The sequence below is a fragment of the Panthera leo genome, chromosome E3 (genome assembly GCF_018350215.1).
Source record: "Panthera leo isolate Ple1 chromosome E3, P.leo_Ple1_pat1.1, whole genome shotgun sequence".
NCBI lineage: Eukaryota > Metazoa > Chordata > Mammalia > Carnivora > Felidae > Panthera > Panthera leo.
The window spans coordinates 38084947-38108000 of record NC_056694.1 but is presented as its reverse complement, the minus strand read 5'-3'; the positions used below and the strand labels follow the sequence as shown (position 1 = coordinate 38108000).

The window sequence follows — 23054 nt, the reverse complement described above, 5'->3', positions numbered from 1 at the left end:
GCCCGGAACTAACTAGAACATTTCTGATTTCATTGGGTGACTCTGAGGCTTTTTCTCCAAATCATTTCTTCTGTTTGTCAGTGTCCACTTTTAATTCCACCATCAAAGACATTGGAAATGTCACAAGTTGATTCCACAGATCCCCCAAACTTTCAGGAGTGACTGGACCGAAGGCCTTTGTCCCTTTTCATGCCTTACGGCAATGGCATTTGGTCCAGGCCCCTGCCCTTGGCAATCCCGTGAACATGGTCTGTGCCCCACCTAGTGGCTCCCAGCCTCCCTGTCCAGCATTAACAGTGTAAGAAAGCTGAGTCCAAACAACCACAAAGTGTCACTGCCGGGGTCTTTTCTGAGCACGTCTGGCTCAGGGGAAGCCAGGGTGAAGGAGGCAGCCACCTCTCCCACTGCATGTATTCCTGGAAACTTCCACTGGGGGATACCACTTGGAGAACTAGCCTTGAGGGCATGTTTGGAAAGATGCCTTCTGTCCTGGCAAAGCACTCTGGTCACATTTTTCCCCCAGTTTGTAGATGAGGTCATTGTAGGCACTGGAATAAAAAATGTCCACCCAAACTCAATCCGTGGCGTCCATGGCTTGCAAGTTAAAAATTAGTTTGGCGCGAGAGACCCTCGAGCGTGGAGAAGCCACTTTGTTCTGTGCACGGTTGGGTGCCTGTGTGCATGCGGGCTCAGGTGATGGCCCTGTAGTTCCTCGAGCCACCATTATCACCTTGACCCGTGTAGCGAGCAGGAAGGCTGCCTGGGGAGGCCTTGCCTGCCTGCGGCCCCTTCCTCTGCTCAGCACGGCTTCCTGGTGGCTGCGGGGCCCCTCTCGATGTCTGCTCCGTGCCAGTGAGGCCCTGCCCCCTTCAGGACCCTTGGCCTGGCTGGGTGCCAGGGAGCCCCACTCCAGCCAGAGGCCCAGGCTCGGTGGGATCCTGAGCAGCACCTGGCATCAGGCCTGCGGAGCCCCTCACCAAGACTGCATCTCTGCAGGTATGAAGCGGGTCCCCGGGTCCGTCAGGATTCTCCGGTCCAGTGGGGTATGGGAGGGCAGGGTGGAAACGCCGCCAGGCACAGGTCAGAGGGGGCCACGGTCTCGGCGTCAGCCGGGTGTCTCCGGAGTGTTGGGTGTTTGGGAAGCGGGAAGGATGGGACTGACCCCAGCACTTGCTCCACGTGGCGCACAAGCGTTTTCCCGTGGCCTGGAAGTCGCCGGGGGACCAGGGCCCTCCTGCTTCTGGGGCAGAGCAAGAGGGATGGCGCCCCCTTAGGTGTCCTCGCAGTCTGCACTTTGTACGATGCACCTCACGGTCAGGACGTCTTCCTGTGCCTCTTTGCCCTGGGCTCCGCCTTAACTCCTGTCCTGTCCAGGGGACCTTGGGCTGCCAGTGGTCCCACCAGGTACTTATTCAGGGGGTTGAGGACAAAGGGGACAGAAGATGCCAGCTGGGAACAAATGCTGTGAAGGAGGCCGAAGAACCATTTGACCAAACCCCCTTTCCCTACACCCATATTTATCGTGAATATTGAAACTAAAGCAGTTGTGGGAGGCCTGGCTGGCTTGTCTGTAGACTATGCAGCTCTTGGGGCTGTGGGTTCGAGCCTCACATGGGGTGTAGAGATTACTTTAAAAAAATCTTTAAGAAGGGGCACCTGAGTGGCTCAGTCGGTTGGGTGGCCAACTTTGGCTCACATCATGATCTCACGGTCCGTCGGTTCGAGCCCCGCGTCGGGCTCTGTGCTGACAGCTCAGAGCCTGGAGCCTGCTTTAAATTGTGTCTCCTTCTCTCTCTGCCCCTCCCCCACTTGCACTCTCTCTCTCAAAAATAAACATTTTTTAAAAATCTTTAAGAAAAAAAAGACTAATGCAATTCCAAAGTCAAGGTGGTTGTTCTTGGATCCCCTTATGGCCTTGCTATTCAAAGTGAAGGCTTAGCGGGGCGCCTGAGTGGCTCAGTCGGCTGAGCATCCGACTTCGGCTCAGGTCACGATCTCGCAGTTCGTGGATTTGAGCCCCGCGTCGGGCTCTGGGCTGACAGCTCAGAGCCTGGAGCCCGCTTCAGATTCTGGGTCTCCCTCAGTCTGCCCCTCCGCTGCTTGCACTCTGTCTCTCTCATTGTCACAAAAATAAATAAACATTAAAAAAAAATTTAAATTCAAAGTGCCGACTGAGAGCCAGGACTCATCTGGGAGCTCATTAGAAACTCAGAAGCTGGGGTGCCTGAGCCCCGCCTCAGGCTCTATGCTGTCAGTGCAGAGCCTGCTTGGGATTCTCTCTCTCTCTGCCCCTCCCGTGTGTGATCTCTCTCAAAATAAAGAAACTAAAAAGAAAAAAAAAAACACCCTTAAAAAAAAAACAAAACACTCAGAAGCTCAGTTTGCCCACCCCCTGGGCCCAGACCTACCACGTCAGGAGGTCAGCGAGATCCCAGATGAGGCGTCTGTGTGTCAGAGCTGGAGAAGTGCTGTCCCAGAGCCCACGCCGCTTACTTCACGGACAACCAGAAGCCACAGGTGTGCATCCCTAAAAATTGCCTGTTCTGGAGGGAAAGGGGCCTCGGCTCGGGACCCAATCTCGTCTTTCCCGCCCTCTCCCCGCGAGAACCCCCTTTTCTCGCCCAGGAAGCCGGAGCCGCCCAGAACTCAAGTGTCGAGAGGGTTGGGAACAGTGAGAACCGGCCTCCCCGGAAGGTCGGTGCGTCCCCTGTGCTTTCGCCTGTGGAGGTCCAGCCCTCAGCGGGGACACTGGTTCTGGCTGAACACCAGGTGACTCTGAATGCCTCTTGCTGCGGCTCCTGGCCTCCCTCAAGTCTGCTGCCCCTTTCTCTGCACCTCCCAGCCTCAGGAGCGCGGCTGCGACGTGAGGGTCTGGTCCCCAAGACTCTCCTTCCCTGGAGCTGGCTCCAGACGCCTCCCTCGTGGCAGCACAAGAGACAACCCTCCCTCTTCTGAGGCCCCCAAACCTGTGCCACACATGAGGGGTCCTGGAGAGACACAGGGAGAGTCCTGGTGCAGGGAGCCATCCTCCTCTTGCCGTCCTTCCAAGGATGTCCTCTCTGGACATTTTCCTAAAAGACCTGCAGACACAGCGTCCCCACCCTTACTCGCGACAGTCTCTAAACCCCACTACTACCCTTAAGGATCTTTTCGTCTGAACTTTGTTGATAGGCTGGTATAGAATCACTTGAAACATCCTTTAGAAGAGGCTTCCTTGTGGCTGGCCCAGAGAGTAAGGCCCACTTCAGCGGCAGCCCTCTTCAGGCACCGGGTTAAGGTCACTGACACTGTGGACAGTAGGCTGACGCCCAGTGAACCGGTGGGCACCGGGCACCGGGCAGGGCAAGTCCACTCGGTCCCGTGTCAGGACTCGGTTACCACCTACTGTCTGTGACGTTTGAGGGCTTACGAGCTATTGTAATGCCCCCGCTTGCCTGAGGGCTCCCCAAAGTGAGTTCTAGGTGAGCCTGCGAAACAAGGAGTGGAGAAAAGCTCCTTTCAGGCGTGGCTCTGGCTGAGCGGCCCACACCTGCTCACTCGCAACCCGGGCCCCGGCTCCCGGCTGCCGCCACCCGGACGCGGCAGACCCGCACGTCCCGTGAGCTCGCTTCCCGCTCGCCTATGGCCCCTCAAACGTGCCTGAATCACCGCAAGCCAGGTGTTCGGTCAGCGCCCGCGGACGCTCCGCTGGGTGAAGGCATCTCACGCTGGAGCCACAGTCGACGCAGCCTGGTAAACTCTCTGTGGGAAGGCACCTAAAACACCACGCTGCCCTCTTGACTCACCGGAGTTCCCGTCCTCGTTTGTCCTCTAGCCTGGAGGCTACGTTCACTCAAATTTCCCGTTGCCTTACTCTTGACTTTACACGTCGAAATTACACCTGGGTAACCCGGTGGGACGAACAGGGCATCCGGGGAAGGTGTAGTGTGGCTTTCGGAGCCCGGAGCCCAGGTGGATTTTGTCCCCATCCCCACGCCCGCTTCCCAGCACTATCCTCAGCACTATCCTCGGGCGAGGGAGGGGCTTCCCGAAGGTGCCCTGGTGACCAACCAGCACTCAGCTCCTTCATCAAAGAACTTTGCTTTGTCTGAGCAGCTTCCTCCCCCCCCCCCACCCCCCCCCCCCCCCCCCACCCCCGTGCTGTGCCCGGAGCACGTTCTGGCTTAAACAGAATCTTTGGTTCCATCTAGTAAAAGTCAAAAAAAATTAAAAAAAAATAAAAAGAAAAGAAAAAAGAGGAAGTTACATCTACAGCCTGAGATCTTATAAGCAGAACACTCTGACTCGTCTTCCAGAAATTACACCCTGTTTCCAACATGCTAAGTTCTTAGGAACGTGATCAAACACACGTACCGGACGCACTCAGCTGAGACCCTTGGACCTTACGAAGGCTAGCTCTAAGCCAATACTAAGGGTCAGAGCCAACTGGGACCATCGTTGAATCCAAGCAGTTTTACCAGCTTTTATTATAAACACCAGCACATTTCAAGTTTCCTCTTTTTGATCACAAATATAGGACTTTTTCTTCTCCTCTTTAGTATACAGCATGAGACACAGCGCCCGGGCCTGGCAGCTCTTACAGAAACCTCGTTACGCCCAGTGCAGGGTTAATCCGCAGACCGCACGCCCTCGGCCGCATCCTTTGGCGGGTCACACAGGACGTGGACTCCAAGAAGATGAGACGTGGCCACAAAGTTTTGGATTCTAGGAGGACCTGAAAAAGTTGCCCCCCCACCCCCGCACCCCCTGACTGCACCGAACGGCCGTCCTGCTCCTCCAGGGCCCAGACAGGTCACCGCTTCTGCCCGAACACGGGCTCAGGGTTGGACCGTCAGCGCGGAGGGTGCTTTGGGAGACGGTCCCAGATTCCAGAAGCAAGCAGGCAGAGCAAGGATGGCCAGAGGGCCACTGGCGGGCCGTGGCCCTGCTTTCTCTTCGGGCACGTGGCGGAGGCGGGGGGTGGTTGGCAGTGCTGACGACGGTCTGTTGATCTGGCTTCACCTACGGGGAAGCTCTGTGCTAGGGCGGATATTTCAGAAAATTTCCTCAAATTTAGATTCCCAAATCAAGTATTTTGAAATTACCTCTGTGAATACAGGGCCAAAAGGGAAACTATTTGAGTCAAGAGCTCTGACTTGGCCGCCACGACCCCCTAATCGGGGAGCCGGGGATACAAGGGCTGGGACTCGACTCACTTGTGCTCGGGCGGGGGTGGGTGGGGTTCTGGAGAACACACGTGCATGCTCCCACAGAGACGTGATGTTTACGGCATCCAGGGTCTCAACTCTCACCTTCTTGTTAAGGGCATCTGACACCGGACCCGGGGGTGAGGTGGGGGATCGTGTGGCCAAGGTGCCCATCCCCTTTCACCACAGCGCTGCCTCCGTGGCCTCAGGGCGGGGGCACCTCCCTGTCTCTAGAGGGTGGAGGAGGAAGGCCACAGCTCTTCTCCGCCCAGCCCAGCCCGGGCCTGGCCGGGGCAGGACCCCCCCAGCGTGCGGCATCCTCCCTCCGCGGAGCACAGGATCTGGGGATCCCGGAGAGAAGCAGGTACCACCTCCAGTCCCCGGGGCACCTTTCGCGTCAACTCTGGGGTTTGCATACAGGAAGGGGAAGGGGGTGCTGTTGCCAACAACAGGAACCGTCCCTGCTCTGGGTTTTCTCGAGTGTTCCGGGAAGAGGACAGGAGGCAAAGTGTTGTTCACACCCATCTGCACCCCTAACCGTGGGTGACGTTCCCCGTGGGGCACTGAGTACATGAGGCCATCCCCGAGCTTTGCCTCCTCGGTCCCTGCAGAGAGAAGCCGCGGGCTCGGCTGGGCCTGGCTGCCACCCGCACGGCCCCCCGGGCCCGTGATCCCCACCTCTCCGCCATGAGCAATCCACCAGAATCGTGTCTTACAAAGAACAGACTCCAAAAATATATATAAATAAATAAAAACCTTAAACATTCTTACAGGGATCTTAAAGAACAGAATACATGTTAAAAACTTCAGTAATTTATATCAATTTTAAGCGGTACTTTATATACAATGGGGGGGAAAACACATGCATAGTCCAAATACAATGTTGAAAACAGCATTTTCATAACAAAACCCCGAACACTAAGTGTTAATACCATGTACATGAATTCAAGAAGGACCACCCTTTTTGTCTGTTGCACACAGTTTATTTAACAATATGATATAAGAAATGAGTTGGTACTTTACCATTCTATACAGTGATTGAATCTTCTTGAATTTTCTTATTTATAGTAATTATAGCGCTTGCATGATTTACACTAGAATTGCTTTTCCTCATTTCAAGTTTCACATAGAAGAAAGAAAAGAATGCTTCTTCTCTATTAACATTAGCATGGTCTAAGAGAGTGATCATCTCTATTTTTTGTCTAAAACCAGTTTTATCAGAGAAACAAAGCAACAATTTCTACATCTGCAAGACAAGAGTTTGGCGTAAGCCAGTATGTATAGATAGGTGTGTGTGGGTGTGTACGTGTGCGCGCGCAGGAGCCGACTCCTACCGTCCAGGGGTAATACTTGGAGAACGCCCACAGAGTTCACTATAGAAAAAATCTTCCCGCAACGTCAGAAAGTTATCGGGATACATTATAAGCTTGCATTATTTCAAGAATCAGTTTCTGAATATTATTTTTCTTCTCACTTTTAAACATAAATGTTTAAAGTCTTGAAAATACAAATAAAAAATATGAATATAATGAACTTGTTTTTCCCGTTAAAAAAAGGCATGAGTCACCAGCAATGACGACAAAAAGAATCCAAACAAAACCCCCCTCCCCCCAAAACAAAAAAACAAAAACAGAAAACAAAAAACAAAAAGAGAGAGAGAGAGAGAAAGAGAGAGAGAGAGAGAGAGAGACCAGATATTTAAATCAACTGGTTTTTAACAAAAAAATATATTCTTTGTATTGTTTCTTTAAACAGCAATCTACCCTTCCATGGCTCGGAAGTAGCAGTTCCATCTAGGGATAAAAAGAGCCCAGATGCCTGGATTTCAGTACAAAAGGTCCAAGAACATGAAAGGGGAAACAAAAAAAGCGATGCTCTCGCAATGCTACAAACCCTCCACAAACTTTTCTAGGGTGTCTCCTGTGGTGTCGCCGACCAGGGACAGCTCACTGGACAACGCACTCCTGTTGGGGGTGTTCAGCTGGGGGAGCATTGCACTCTGTTCGGGGTTCCCCAAGTGTCCCTGATCTATGGAGCTGGCCATGGTGACCGCGAGTCCTGGGTGGGGGGAACCGGTCTGGGGCGAGACGTGGTGCGGCGAAGGCTGGGGCTGGATCCGTGGCGACGGGCTGGAATGTGGAGGCTGGGACTGGGGCCGCGGAGACTGGACAGGGGCCGGGGACCGCACCTGGCTACTGAGGGACGTGGCCATCTGCTGGCCGGGGAGGTGCGAGGCCTGGGGCTGTCCTGAGAGCATGTGCTGCTGGGGGCTCATGGGGTTCGGCTGGCCCGGGGACCCGATCTGCTGCTTCATCTGCTGCTGCTGCAGAATCCGCTGCTGCAGGGCCTGCTGGATGTTGGGGGTGCCGTCCGCGCCCAGCCCGGGCTGCCCCATCTGGCCGAGCTGTCCCATCTGAGCCGCCATCTGGCCCATGGAGCTGCCCTGGATGGGGAGGTGCTGCTGCATCCGCTGCTGCTGCATGGCCGGCGGGTAGCCTCCGGGTCCCTGGGGCTGCTGGAACTGGCCGTGCCCGGCCATGCCCCCGGCCATGCCCGCGCCACCCTGTGGCGGCGGCGGCGGCGGCGGCGGCGGCTGCTGCTGCTGCTGCTGCTGCTGCTGCAGCAGCTGCCGGCGCAGCATCTCTCTGTACTGCGGGTTCATGCTCGCCATGCTGGGGTTGTGCCCCGGGTTCATGATGTTCAGGGCCTGGCCCTGGGGGTTCAGGCCTCCCATCGCCTGCTGCTGCGGGGGCACGCCGGGCCGGGGCCCGCCGGCTTGCATGGCGTTCAGGTTCTGCAGGCCGGGCTGCTGGTGCAGGCCGGGCTGGGCCTGGAGGCCAGGCTGGGGCTGGAGGCCAGGCTGGGGCTGCAGGCCGGGCTGACTGGCCACGTACTTGGCCGTGCGCTGCTTGATGAAGGCCGCCATCAGCTGAGGGTTTGACTTGAGGATGTTGAGCACCTGCTGCTGCTGCTGCGGGGAGCTGGGCGACTTCAGGGTCCGCAACAGGTCCTGCAGGGCGCCGGGCGAGATGCTCCGGGGCGGCTGCACGCTGGGCATCCGAGGCCCTGCCACGGCCGGCTGGGCCTGCATGGACATCACGGGCCTGGGCATGCCCGGCATCGGCTGCTGCTGGGGGAGAGGCGCCTGCTGCCACTGCCCGGGCGGCAGGTTGGGCACGACGGGCCCGCTGACCGGGCCGGGCCGGGGCACGTTCAGGCCCGCGGGGGCCATCTGGCCCACCGGGGTCACCATGCCCGTGCGCCCCGGGGGCACGCCGTTGTTGATGTTCACCCGGTACAGGTGCTGCTGCTGCTGCGCCTCGCGCTCGATCTGCCGGGCCGCTTCCACCGCGGCCGGCGGGGGCTGGGCGGGGGGCGGCGGGGCCGGCACCTGGTTGGCGGGCTTCCCGGCAGACACCGTGGTGGGGGGCTGAGTCCGGGCCACGCCGGGGAAGCCGGCCGGTGACATGCTCACGGGCGAGGGCTGGGGCTGGGCGGGTGGCTGCGGCGTCTGGGGCGTGCTGGGCTGCTGCGTGGGGGTCCCGGGCGGTGCTGAGGTAGGGGAAGGCAGACTCTGCTGAGGCACGTTGCGGGTGTTCATGGTGGCCATCCGCCGGCGCATGAGCTGAGCCTGCTGCAGGCGGTGCTGGATCTGCTGCTGGCGGAGCTTGTGTTTGATGTTGAGGCAGAAGGGCACCGGGCATTTGTTCTCCTGGCAGTGTTTGGCGTGGTAGCAGCAGAGGGCGATGAGCTGCTTGCACACCGGGCAGCCCCCGTTGGTCTTGCGCTTGCAGCCCTTGGTGTGCTGCACCACCCGCTTCATCTTCTGGCAGGACGGCAGCGAGCAGTTGGCGTTGCGGCACTGGCAGGCGTGCACCAGGGACTGGATGCAGCGCTGGATGCTCAGGCGCCGCGACTCCTGGGGGCTCTTGGACTGCGGCTCGCCCTGGCTGCTGCCCTCGTCGTCCAGGCCCAGCCCCCACTTCACCATCTTGTGGGCGTGGCTCTTCGTGTTGTAGCAGTTGATGCACAGGTCGTAGTCCTGCGGACAGGGAGGGGGCGCGGGCGGGGGTCAGCGCGAAGCCGGCACGGCCCGGCGGCCCCCCGACACGCCCAGCCCCGGCCCCCCACCCGGCCCCGCAGTCTCACCCCTGGCCCCTCTCTTGCCTCCCTCTGCCCCTGAGGAACGCTGCGCAGACCCGCCATGTCCTGCTCCTGTACCTGGCCGGGGAAGACTGACAGTTCCTCCCAAGCTCACTGAAGTGCCACCGATCTGGGTTTCTAGAGACCGGCCCTCACCCTCTGGGGTCGCTACTGGGCACCCCGGTGTGTCCCCAGAGCTCTGCAGGGCAGCCCAGAAGGGTCTGGGGGACAGAGAGGCCTTCGCCAGAAGACAGGCCCGGGGCTCAGACCACAGTGACAAAATGCGTACGCTCAGAGGTCTTATAAGTTGCACCTGGAGACGGGGGCAACCCAAAGCCAAGTCTAGAGAAGGAAGCCCTGTGACCAAAACCAATCCTTTGGTTTGTGTTTTCATATTTATTTACTTATTTATTTTGAGAGAGAGAGAGAGAGAGAGAGCGCGAGAGAGGAGAGCGAGAGAGCGCAAAAGCATGCACTCACATGCCACAGAGACAGAGAGAGGAAAAGAGAGAATCCCAAGCAGGCTCCGTGCTCAGCACAGAGCCCGATGTGGGGCTCGATCCCACAACCCTGGGATCGTGACCTGAACTGAAATCAAGAGTCGGATACTCAACCGACTGAGCCACCCAGGAGCCCCAGATCCGATCCTTTTTGAGAAAGGACACGAAGATCCCAACAGCGGGAAGTGACAAAGAACCAAAGAAAGCTAGACAAAGTGGGGAATGAAGACAAAGGCATTACAGAGGCCCCATGTGCCCCCTCAACCTGAGATCACAGAGCTGCTCCTATGGGCATGTGACTCTGGGGACCATTCTGAACAGTGACACTGGTGAGGCGAGGAGTGGGTGGGGGGATGGAGTCTGTGACTATCTGTTGGGGGAGACAAAGGGCCCACGACAGCCCACACCCCTTCTCAGAGGGGAGCCAGTGTATGCAATCACGGGGTCCACCAGGACAAGGGAGGAGGGGTCCAGGACCCCTAACCAAAGGGGCCCAGCACGACACTAGGGCAGGGGAATCCCAGCCTCTCAGCAAGCCTAGAACTGGAGGCATGGAAAGGGGAAACCAGTCGGAATCCTGGCGGAAGGGAAGCACAGCCCGCCTCTCTCCTGCTCCTGCCCAGGCACGAGGTCCCTGCATGTGCCGGACACACGGCCGGCATAAGCGAAAAACCAGGGGTAAGACGAAAGTGCTCCGTGATCATCTTGTCCCGAACAAGTCAGCACAAACACCACCTCCCCCGGGAAGCGTGCCGGCTCCTGCCGGGGGCCAACCATACCCCGGACACGCATCTGTGGCCTTGCGGTAATGCTCGATTGGGCCGGGACCGTAACAGGCTCCGTGAAAGGAGATGGGCTTCTTCCTTCCTATCCTGGATGCCCGTTGTTGAGCCTGGAGCTGTGTACCACACACCCCTGACCCACACTGACCAGGACCCTGGTATTCGTGAGCTCAGAAACATCCACCTCGTGACCGACAGCACCCCAGAGGACCAGGAGGCAGACGAGCCTCTTTCGTTCGGTCACTCTGCTCCCCCAGGAAACGGCCACCATCTAGGAGCTCAGTGCAGGCTGCCGACGCGCAGAGGGCGGGGACGGGGGCCTACCTCGCACACGGTGCAGTGCCAGCGCGTCTCCACGTGATGCTTGCACTCGTTGCAGGTGTAGACAAACCGGTCCTGGCCCTGTGTGTGCAGCTCCACCAGCATGCACAGCGTGGACCACTTGGACCGGCGCAGGGACGAGAACTCCCAGTGCTTGTCTCTGGCGAGGGTGAGGAAGGCGTCACGCCCGTCCATGAGGTCACAGCTGAGCAGGGGGTCGGGGTCGACGATGGGGGGCAGCGTGTTGATGACGGGCCCGGCGTGCAGGTGAATCACAAAGAAGACCTGTGGGCGAGAGCGGCGTGAGCCCCCCGCGGAGGGCAGGCGTGCTGGCGCCCAGGACCACCCAGGCTCCCTGGGGCCGCCCGGAGCCGGCGGCGCGCCGTGTGGGTCACGCGACCGGCAGCTCTACCTTCTCCGGGCTGGCCCTGCCCGACAGCCCCGGGCCCCCTCCTCTATCCTGCAGCCCAGGAAGGGCGCCAACACGGGCCCCCCAAGAGCCCACCCGTGCGTCTCTACCTCTTTGTGCTTCTCCATGGTGGCGTAGAGCTTCTGGGACAAGTCGTTGGACACGTTGGGCATGCTGGGCTTCTTTTTGTTGGCTCGACTGATGCTGCTTTTATTCTTATTGGTTTTCTTGTTGTTCTTCTTCTTGGCATTCTTGCTGTCACCCTGGCTGCCCTAAAATGACAGGCAAAGCTGTCTGACAAGCCCAGCCTCCTCTTGCCCATGCCTGACCCTGCACCCGGGGCTGGGACACCCGGCTCGCAGGCCGTGGGGGCTTCCGGGAGGCCCAGCCGAGGGCAGGAGCCCGCACACGGCTGGAAACACACTGCTGCCTTCAGAGGGAGTCACGGAGGCAGAGTATGGGAGCCGGGCCTGGGGGGGGGGGGGGCAGGGGGGGAGAGGGGGGGCAGCAGTGACACACAGACATAAAAGCCATGCCGTGCTGGCCACAGCAGGTCTTTTCTCGAGGGAAAACGTGCCCAGGACGCTGGTTCGGACCCTAACAACTGAGGGGGACCGTTATTTTTCACGGCTTCACACGATGCCACTGGACCCCACCACTCCACGCCACGTCCTGCACACTCTAGCAGATTCTCTGCCTTGCAAAAGGTCCCAAACATCCATAGTGCACGAGACAGGGGTGAGGTGCCAAGAGAAGCCACTGCATGGGTAGGAGCTGGGGCTCCAAAACAGCCCCTCCACTTCAACGTCCCTGGCAAGGCTGCCCGAGGTAGGACGTCTCCCTGGCCCCGAGAGGGCCTGAAACCCACCAGGAGCGCCCCGCCTGGCTGAAGTCCAAGGGGGTCCCGCTCGTCAGTTAAAGCGCCCCTACTCTGGAAAGGGCTCAGACACCAGGGTGGAGACGTTTGCCGGGTCTGGTCCAAAGAACTTCACTCTCAACAAGAGGGAGGAGAGGGAGAGAGACAGAGACGGAGCAGGAGACAGACACCCCGGGTGCCTGAGAGGGGGTCACTGAGGAAGCCCCCAGGCAAGTCTGAGAGTACCAAGCTGCCCTGGGAGTGCAGACCCCTCTTGGCATGTTGGCCGGGCCAGGGGAGGATGTTGGTGGAAAGTGAGAGCGCTGACTGAGCATGGACTGTGGTTAACAAAGTCGCATCAACGCTGGTTCAGCCACCATCACACATGTGGGATGGGAGTGCAAGATGGCAGGACAGACTGGTGGAGTGTGGGGGACCCCGGATACCTGCTCGAGTTTTCTGTAAGCCTTCAAACTGTTCTAAACATTAAGCTGACTTTTAGGGGCACCTGGGTGGCTCAGTCGGTTAAGTGTCCAGCTCTTGACTTCAGCTGAGGTCATGATCGCAAAGGATAGCATGGAGCCTGTTTGGGATTGTCTCTCTCCCTCTCTGCCCCTCCCCTACTCGCATGCATGTGCTCTCACACTCTCTCTCAAAATAAACTTAAACTTACTTTTAAGAACTTAAATAGATTCACCGCACAAAGTTCAGAAAATATGGCTAAATAATTTAAAAAATAAAAAGTTTTGTTTTGTTTTTTTTTGCTACAGAGAGCAACAAAATTTTGGATTTTCTTCTTGGAGTTGTGCCTACGCACATATGCGGTGGGGGGGTCCCCACGTGTGACGCCGCACCGTCTCTTCCCCACTGCTGCAAGCATCTCCCCATTTGGCCCCAGAGCAGCCCCATGGCCGAGCGCCGTCCGGAACGGGAGCCAACGCCTAGTGTGAGGGTGAGGTGTCCCCAGGGCAGGACCCGCCTGCCGCTTCCGAGAACTGGACGCAGAGAACACGGACTCTCTCCAGCACGGGCAAGTCCCTTGCTGGGAACCGCCACCAGGCCAGAGGCGGGCATGCTCTCCTCGGACAGGACACACAGCCGGGGCCTGTGTCCCCCTCAAGGAGCCCCTCTCTTCAGAAGCAGAAGCTGTGCTTGTGGCTGGTCCACCTTCCTCCCTGCTCCCCGAACCCTGGACTCGTGTTCTGACTCAGGCCACCTCCTCTCCGAGATGCAGGGCAGTGGCGGAGACAGAAGAGCCACCTCAGGCTCACAGCTCGGCTCTGCTCTCTGTCTTGCCGGAACTCCCAAGTTTCCACTAACATGTGGCACATCCTTCAAAGGTCTGCCCGCCAAAAGGATCTCCTGCTATCCCCCCAGAGACCCTGGCGGGGCAGCGTGGTCATCAGAGGACAGATGACAGATCCCGCCTCCAGGGGGACCCCAACGAAAGGAAGTCGGGCCACCGTGCACCTGCGCCACAGACCCCAGCTGAGGGCACAGCCCCTCGCTCCTCGCGGGCGTTCACAGGCGTCTCAGTACACAGCCAATTCCTGACTTCTTCCCCCAACGTGCTCTCCCCCCTCGCCCCCTCCCTCGTGCAGAGGCGCTGACGCAGCGGCTCAGGCCCCGGACACAGCAGGGCCCAGAGCCGGGACGCTCCTCACGGGCCAGAGAGCCGCTGCTCCTCCCCAAACACCCCATTAGCTCCTCACTGCCTCTACAGTCACGAACCAAATCGGAACTCCGGCCTCTCCTCACGCATCCCGAATGCAACACCCCGAACGCAACACGCTTGCTTCCAACTCCAGCCCTCACACGCTTCCTCCTGTGGCCGGCAGCTCCTTACCTGGGGCCGCCTGGGCTTCTTCCCAGCAGCTCGGCCCCGGCCACCGCTCCAGACAGACCCCGCGGGAACACCTGCACCAGCCCGGTGGCGGCGCTCCCTTCCTTCCTGCTCCTGCTGCTGTCCCGGCGCACCCCTCCCTCACTTGTTCTTCCTACTAGGACACGCCCCCCGCCCCCCCCCCCCCCCATCCGAGGGCAGGGATGGAGTCTTCTCGAGTCACCACCGCACTGCCAAGCACGGAGCCCGTGCACGAAGGCAGCGCCAAGGTGGAGGGCTGTCACGTAACAAAGCGGAAGAAAGAGGCCCGCCAACCGAGGGTCTCGTTCTCAGGGCAGGTCCATCCGCCCGGCTCTGTCCGCCCGCCCCGCTCAGAGATGCCAGAGCAAGCATCTCCCGTGTGCCTTCTCCTATGTGATGCGTCCCCAGCACCCATGTCTCAGCTCACCCCGCACGTAGTGTGGGCTGTGCCCCCCGGGCTCCAGTCCTGACCTGCGGTGGCTGGTGAGAAGGGGAGGGGGCACACACGAAAACATCAGCACGAAGAAGGCCACGGCCCGTGGGCCCGACGGCACGAATCCACGCGGCCTTCAGCGTGCAGCTGGGCCCGCGGGGTCTCTTTACCTCCGTGGTCTCACTGGCTGCACTGCTCTCCTCCTTCTTCCTCTCTTCTTCTTCTTGCTCCAACTCCTTGATGCTCTCCTCCAGCACATTGGGCCAGAAGTCACCCTCAAAATAGGGCAGCTCCTTGGCACTGGTGAGCCTGTCTTCGGTCGCCTGTTTGAAAATGTCCTGGAAAGTGAAGGAAGCACGTCCGTGAGAAGAGGGAACTGACTGACGCTCCCGGGAGCAGGTGCAGGGGGCCACGCCACCCGGAGAGGACGGGGCTGTGTGTCGTGACACACGAACAGCTGAGATCAGATTTCAACAGGCACCGCGGCTTTCAGAACACCAGCTAAAGCTCCCGGTGGACTGCAAATAAAGGCTTCTGTGTCTTTTGTCTACGCTCTTCTTTTTTTGAGAGAAAGAGAACACAAGCAGGGGGCAGGGACAGACGGACAGAGAGAATCCCAAGTAGGCTCCACGCTCAGCTTGGAGGCCAACAAAGGGCTTCATCTCGCGACCCTGCGACCATGACCTGACTGGAAAATCAAGATTCGGACGCTCAGCTGACTGAGCCACCCAGGCGCCCCGATGCTCTTACTTTCTCCTTCCTACTCCTCGTAGGTGAACACAGTTCTAACGTGCGTGAGCGCCAGAGGAAGACACGCCATCCCACCGCCACGCCCTGTTTCAGCACCGGGTACCTTGTAGTCGTGAATGATCCGTTCTGCAAATGCCTTGTCCAGCATCTTCTTGTACCACTCCTGCAGGCGCTTTGGTTTGGGGATTTTCTGATCAGGGGGGTGGCAATGGAAGATATAGTCATCTCCTTCACTCGGGGGGCAGGCCCAGATGTGTCCTGTTACGTACCTACGGGACACACAGACACAATTCAGATCAAAGTGGTGACTGAAAGCCTCCCTGCCTCCAAGGAGTAACAGGTGAGAAGCACGGACCAAAGCAAGGAGAGAAATAACTAGACAAAAAGAAAAAACAAAGAAATTACCACGACGCTTGTGGTAAAATGTAACAGGCTCAGAAAAGCTGCAGTGCAGGCCCAGTGCGCTGGGGGAGGAGTGTGCGGCCGGGCAAGGCTGATCTGCAGCACACGAGGGCACGCCTGGAAATCGGCTCTAAGATGTTCCCTCTCAGGTGTGCGTGGCGGGCGGGGGCCGAGGCTCCAAGGGCACACGGTCAGCACGGGACAGGGCCCCGGGAGACACGGCTCTCGGGTGTGTGGGAGGACTTACACCCAGGAACGCACTGCCTTTCCTAACCACTACTTCCTGCGCACCGGAGAGGCTGGGTGTTTCTCTCTCAGGGGCGAAAGTCAGAATAAATTGGTCATTTGGTTAGGGACCTATCAATCAAATACCTCTAACTTTTTCAAATTTTGCAAAAGAAAGTGACAGGTCTAGAACAGAGAAACAGAGATGTCCAGAAAGGCAAACATAGAGAGACAGAAAGCAGACGAGGGGTCGCTGGGCGCAGGGGTGGAACAGGGTTAACAGAAAACGGGGGCAGGGATCCTACTGTGGGGAGGACAATGCTCAGAAACTGACTTATGGCCACAGCCACACCGCTCGGTGACATACCTAAAAATCGCGGAAGTGTACGCCTAAAATAGGCAGCCTTTGTGATACATAAAATATGCCTCAATAAAATTAAGAAAATTAGAAAAAAGAGCAGGGCACAGAAGGCAGATCTGCATGGCCCCAAGGGAAGGGGGCCTTGGGAGACCATTGATCTAAGGACGTTAAAAGAAAAATACGTATGACTTAGGAAAAAAAATACTCATGTTATTTCGTAAAATACACAGTAAAAATTAAAGCTGGATTTTTTATTAGTTCTGAATAAAGTGGAGTAAACTCACCCCAATTTCTTCACGTATTCTAAATATCCAATAAGGATCTCATGGTAAACAGCGGTCCGGAGGCACCGGGGCCGGAAGAAATGAATACTGTCCAGATAAGAAATGTATACACGCCTAGGGTGGGGAGGGCAAGCGGGAAGAAATTAATTCAGAGTTCAGGATACACCCCAAACTTGAAAGCAAACACCAACATCCAAAAAGCTCCAGAGACAAATTCTGTTTTGTAGCAGTTACACTGGCCACAGACAAGATGTAAGAAAACTCCCATCACCAACCGCCACTGCCAATGAATGATCTCACTCATCGCTGAGCCGAGAAGCAGCAGGTTGCCCACCAGGACCGCCAGGGAGAGGCCGGGGCAAACTAAGAAACGCCACCTCCAAGTCCCTGTCAACTGGACTCCTGACTGAGCGTGAAAGAACTCTGGATAGAGGTTACAAGGCGGGGACCCGTGGAGGAATCCCCACCCCTTCTCTGTGGGCTCACCTGCCCCAGGTAAGACAGGGACAATGGCAAGACCAGGACCGGAACTCGTGAGTACTCACAACATAGAACAGGCTCTCATCCGTCATCAAAACCCTTCACTTCTCATTGGCTTAGGGTTAAACTACACTAACCAGCTTGGTCAGTTAAGCGTGGCTTATTTGATTTAAAGCCAGTTCTGAAGCACATGGCTTCTCTACAATATTTGGGGGCCTGGTCTGCTGAGCCGCACGGGCCCATTAATGCACACCCGAGAGGAAGAGGAGGAGGAGGAGGAGGAGAAGGAGAAGAAGAAGGAGGAGGAGGAGGAGGAGGAGGACGACGACGACGACGACGACGATGACTACCTTGTGTTTGGAGGGGGGCAATCGGAGCCGTACTCTTGCACGTGCATCCCAAAGAAGCACACATCCACTCCGTCAATTTCCTCAAAAGCAAAGAGTGCTTTGGTTCGATACGGGAAAGATTCAGACATTTCCCCGGAATCCACAAACCTGAAATAAAAGAGCCTGAGATTTGCATGTGTCACCACTTCCCGGATGCTTTACAAACAAGACCCTCGGCCCTGAGTCCGCTCCATGCACAGGAGCAGGAGGCCTGGTCACCTCCTCTGACTGCTGGCCCCAGTGCTCAGCCCAGGCAGACGAGCTGTGACCCTATTCTCTGTGACAGTCTCAGTCAGAAATTTTACGTCCGCTAATGAATGCGGAATACAGAGAGAAGGGCTCACTGTACATTATATGCTGAAAAACCTTTAAATTCTACAAACTCCCAGTTTAATCTTTTAGTAATCTCTTCACCCAATGTGGGGCTCTAAATCACAAGCCCAAGATTAAGAACTGCGTGGTCTTCAGACTGAGCCAGCCAGGCTCAGTCTGAAACCTTGCCAGAAAGCAGGGCTTTTGTTAACCAGGTACGGTGACCCCTCAAACAACACTTCAGAAAACAGCACAACATGTGCACACAAACCGTGACTTCATCCCAGGCTTGACCTCCACAGTCTTGTCTGAGCTGGCCACCACCCGGACAAAGACCTCCCCGGCTTCGGGATGATTCTGTCGCCGCAAAAACTTGTTGACTCGGTCTTCCAAGTGGTTGCCCAATCGCGTGGTCTGTAGTCCTGCAAAGTCCAGAGCAAGCAGATGAGGGGGCTTCGCATGGGCTGTGGAGAAGGTGGCTGAAGCCAGAGAACCCACCTTTCTCTTTCAGTGCAGTCTGATACTCTATGGATTAACGTTTTCCAAATCCAGAAGGGAACTAGCTTGTCCTATGTGGTAAGCATTTCATAAGGGAAAGGTGGACTTGGGACCTCAGGCACGCCGCACACTGACAAGTGCTATCATTTAAATGCCCACATATTTCCATCTTTTTCTAGACACTAGGGCGGAAGAGCCACAAAGGCAGACTAAAGGCTGTGGGGCAAAGCAGAGGGAGCACACACAGGGGCCCCACTGAGCCCACCTCCTGCCTCCCGTGCCCAGGCCCTGGTGAGAGTGCCCCCACATGTCTGCCCATGGCCAGAATCCACACTCTGCACGAACTCTGCCTTCCCTGAAGGGCAGGGCATACCTCTCCCCTTCCTGCCCAGCTCGAGGGAGTCCCGCATGCAGCCTCATACAGCCTTTGGAACGCGTACCAGATGGGAGCCCACAGAGCATCACTACCTACATCAGCCCTAGACCCCCTCCACACCCTCTCTCTCCCGGGGACGCCCCAGGCATGGCCACTGTGACAGGAACACTGGGCACAGCAGAAAAACTCTTTGCACAAGGGGAAAAGACTAGAAGAAAAAGCTACAGAAGGTTAACGCTGGTAATTTTCTTCTTTGTATTCATTGATTTTTAAAATACTTACTACATAATAAGAAATATTTTTAAAAAGCTATCTGGGATTTTATAAGATTCCTTACTAAGGGAGGTTAAGAAGTATCTGGAAAATTTAGATGGACTTTCTAAATTCCATTTTTGTGCAATAAACACAGCAATGGTGGAGTTTTTCTTGTATGTAAGTTGTACCTCCATAAAAGTGATTTAAAATGAAAAAACTACCATGACCAGAAAATAAAAACCCCACAGAAAACGAAGAACTTGACAAGTTCCACCAATGAGGGGAGAGCGGATTTATGATCTATCCCACACTCTGGCGAAGACACACGGCGTGCACAGCTGCCTCATTACTCTGTGAGTGGCGGGGGGGGGGGGGCGGGGGGGGGGGGACTCTCGTGTTTATGCCCCTGTGCTGCTGCTGAGCACGGCCCGTCCCCTTACAAGGTGCTTTCCAATCCTAAAAGGCAGGACACAGCTACGAAGGGCCACCTGCCACGGTCCAGCGTCTGCCCTTCCCTTGTGAAAACAGGACCTCACACTATGATTTTCAAATAGCAAACGGAAGAATAAACCTTCAAAGTTAGGTCTTTACTTTTTCCTTCAAATCACCTGAATGACCTGTACTAAAAAAAAAGTTTCAAATGAGACAACACAGGACCACCTTGTAATAAACGAGCGCCGGGAAGACGGAGAGGCGCCCTCCGAAGGGCCCCAGTGAACACAGGGGTCCCCTGGGCAGAAGAGGGGCTGCTCATGCAGAGGCGGTCCCCGCAGGAACGATTTCGGGGAGCGCCACGCCCTCCCTGTGTGTCATGCACAGTTCTGCCTCGTTCCGCTATGCTTCCCAGTTTCCGGCTCGTTTTCCCTTCCCGGGGGCCCGCCTTATGCTGCGGGGCCTGCCGCACACACGTCGTCACACATACGTGCAGACAACTTTGGGGGATACAGAGGTAACACTGTCAATGCAGAGTCTAGAAACCAACGTCCTGGATCGTAGTTTCCCTTTCCCCCAGGCTTTCAATGTGCATTTTCACCCAAACCACGTGACGGGGACTTTTCTGTCCCTTTACGGGCTCAAATCCTTTGGCGTCTGCTTTCTGACGTCAGGGTCGCCCCATCTCCAGGGAGGCCTCTCACAACCCAGCACAGGGGCTCTGGCTCGGGGGCGTCTCCAGTGGTCCTTTCTCCCTCTACCTGGCTGGGCTGTGTGCGCGGTCCCAGGCAGGGAGGGGCCCGGGGGATAGTCGCTGACTCGACGGCAGTACAGGGCTGGCACAACTGCACACGCGGCAGCCTGTCCTTTGCAGCCTACAGACCCTCGCAAAGGCTGTGCTCACACGTCTGCGCCAAGGGGTGTAGGGGTGGCCAGACTTCCGAGGTCCTCTTCTGTCAGTCAGTCAGTGTTATGTGTCTCTGACGCTAAGGCTCACCTCGTAGGCCTGCTCTTGGGCTTTTCTGTCCCCCTCCGCCACCAGCCGCAACTGCTCTCCTACCCAGGCCCAGCTCTCCTGGCAACTGTGCTTTGGTCATGAGGCTCTGGTCCAGCAAGGTGTTTCTAGGCTGCTGACTGCTTGAGCGATCTCACTCAGAACAGACCCTCTAAAGCAGGGGTTCTCACCTGAGGACAACTGTGCCCCCAGCCCCGGGGGAACATGTGGCATTTCTGAAGGCCATTTCTGATGGCCACCACTCAGGGGGGCGGGAGTAGTGTTACTGGCATTTAGTGGGTAGCAACCAGAGATGCTCCTAAATTCCTACAGAGCATAGGACAGCCCCCATAACAAAGAGTCATCGGGGCCCTGAATGTCAATGGTGGCTCAGCTGAGAAACCCTGAGCTAAAGAAAAGCATTACAACAGTTTGGGAGTTTATCGGCATTTCAATAGGTTTTACAAGAGCGAGGTTAAGTTATAGGATAATTGTGCATTTTGGTAACAACAGTCTTTACCTGCTATCACTGAGTTGGGAAGCCCCTGAAGTGGCTTCCTCCTGGCCTGCTTCCCCCCCACCCCCCGGCAAGGGATCCCTCTCTCCACCTCATCTCTCTCCTGCTCCCTGCCCCTCAGAGGCCCTGGCTCTCACTGGGGATGCCTCGAGCAGTGTGCTAGCCGCCTGCCCTGCTGGGGAGCACCGGGCAAGTGGGCTGTCAAGGCGCTGCTGCAGGTGGCTTTTTTACTCGGGGTTGCTGTGAACTCGGCAAAGGACAGTTCGGGAACGACACGCTGCGCAAGGGGCTCCCAGCCCTCGAGAACCGGGTTGACAAAGATCACGATGGAAAAGGAGGCTATCTCCAAAAGAGTCAAGACTACCCATGAAGACTTAAACTTCAAGTCGCAACGGGCTGCTCTCTACTGTGGAAGGACACCAGCTGCCCCCTAAACACAGCAGTGAAACGCATAACCAGTCCTCAGGCAGACCAGGCTCTGCCAGTCTCAGCAGAGAGGGCCATGCAACTGTCCTGTGCGGCCCAGGGCTGAGCGTGCTGGTCACAACAGGATGCCAGAGTGGGGTGTCTATGTGTGTGTTGGCGGGGGTCAGATTTCTGAGCTACCTGAAAAGGATCTGCTGACACATTTTCTCTCAGAGCTTTCTAAATTTTCACGTAGAGCACGAACGGACCGTAAATCTGGTTTTCGGGCGAAGATCAGGCCCAATGATTCCATTTAGCGGTGCTAGAAAGTGAACTTGGCACAGACCCCCGGACAAATGGACCCCACAGCCACGTACTGAGAAGGGCTGAAGGAAGACCAGGGAGCGGGAACAAGCACCTCACGCACAGATGGGGGAACAAAAAACCTTTCCACAACTTACTCTTCGCACTGAACTTGTTTTCTTTCCGAGTTCTGCCGGTTTTCTTCAGGCAGTTGTCGCACACGAAGCTGTAAAAGAACGGGTGTGATCAGACTGCATAAAATAGTCTCGCCACCAAGACATGCGACTTAAGTGCTTTGCTGGCAGCATCATTCACAAGTGAAGGGGCAGACTGCTTTGAGCCCACAGTCCCAGCAGGCAGACGCTGAGGACACAAACTGAACAGGAGCTGCTGTCGGCTTCACTGCAGGCCCCTCCCTCCACTCCGCGCAAAGGCTTTTCCCAACATCACAGGAAATCACCAGGAAATTACTCACCCCGAAGGCCAAATGATGTCATAGTGCAGAACACAAATCTGATGCATCTTCCGGCCACACTCCTTGCAATCGACAAAACTGGAAGACAAAGAGAGTGTGCTGTAATGCACATGGAAACATACAAGGGAGCTGTCCAAGGGAGCCATCGGCAGAAGCTTGTGTACCGCGTTCACACCTTGTCCTCTGATCACTTCCAGTGTCTGTGGCACTCATGAATGCCTCTGCTGATTGCTTCAGCTGTATTTTACTTTATTCTTTCCCTACGCCCAACATGGGGCTTGAACGCACGACTCCAAGATCAAGAGTCACGCACTGCACCGAATGAGCCAGCCAGGCATCTCTGATTCAGCCGTCTTTTAAAAATGCACAGGCACGATATTTTCTGTGAGAAAGCTGGGCTCCTCCACTTCCCTGTACAAATGCCTATGCCTCGCTTCTCCCAATCTCCTTTGCAATCAGAAATGAAACTTCACTTTCAAAAATTGCTACGAAAGAGGTGCATTTTACAGGCCAGTATTTCTGATGTTACTACGCATTTCCAAGACCAGTGCCCGCACATGTGTAAACGGACTCAAATAACCGAGAACAACACTTGCACGTTAGAAACACTTGCTCTTAAGCCGAGGCACAGGAAGCATCTGCTCCGAGTCGATCACAAAGGTGGGAAGCGCTAAGCTGACCGGCAAGCAACGGCCTTTGTTCGAGTCAGCACTGGACAGCAGGGGTGAGGTGCTACTCACCCAGCCCCCACTGCGACTCACCTGGCTGTCACCTCAGCTGGGAATCTTAGTTGCCAACACGCGTGGATGCGCAAACCTGTTTCCTCAGCCACCTGCTTAACCACCACCACACCTTACGTCTGGAGGAATGCTGAGGACTAGAAGGCACCACACCTCCTCCAACTCTGCTAAGTTCCAGCTCTTCCTATCAGCCTTGGTGCTGAGCCTGGTAACCTGACGTACACTCTCGACACTGCCTTGAGTCCTGGGCCCCCATCTCTCCTCTGCCCCTGCTGAGCAAGCCTTCAGCCACGGATCCAGTCTAACTCTGCCTCTCTGTTCCTATTTGGTCGGGACGGGGAAATGACACACATGTGCAAAAC

The 23054-nt window shown here is 56.6% G+C and overlaps 1 protein-coding gene across 4 annotated transcripts in view; it reads right to left on the bottom strand.

The window, feature by feature from the left end:
• Positions 1 to 6861: 6861 nt before the first annotated feature.
• Positions 6862 to 23054, bottom strand: part of LOC122209604 (CREB binding protein) — a 124640-nt gene continuing 108447 nt past the window's right edge. For all 4 annotated transcript variants that reach the window (XM_042921610.1, XM_042921608.1, XM_042921609.1 and 1 more), the window contains 10 exons: positions 21953 to 22030; positions 21636 to 21703; positions 17969 to 18119; positions 17347 to 17493; positions 16517 to 16630; positions 15348 to 15513; positions 14665 to 14832; positions 11452 to 11613; positions 10936 to 11217; positions 6862 to 9228 (listed from right to left, as the gene is read on the bottom strand). In XM_042921610.1, coding sequence (XP_042777544.1) covers positions 7072 to 9228; positions 10936 to 11217; positions 11452 to 11613; positions 14665 to 14832; positions 15348 to 15513; positions 16517 to 16630; positions 17347 to 17493; positions 17969 to 18119; positions 21636 to 21703; positions 21953 to 22030 — 3493 coding nt within the window. In that variant the 3' untranslated portion in view covers positions 6862 to 7071. The remainder of the gene's footprint in view (positions 9229 to 10935; positions 11218 to 11451; positions 11614 to 14664; positions 14833 to 15347; positions 15514 to 16516; positions 16631 to 17346; positions 17494 to 17968; positions 18120 to 21635; positions 21704 to 21952; positions 22031 to 23054) is intronic.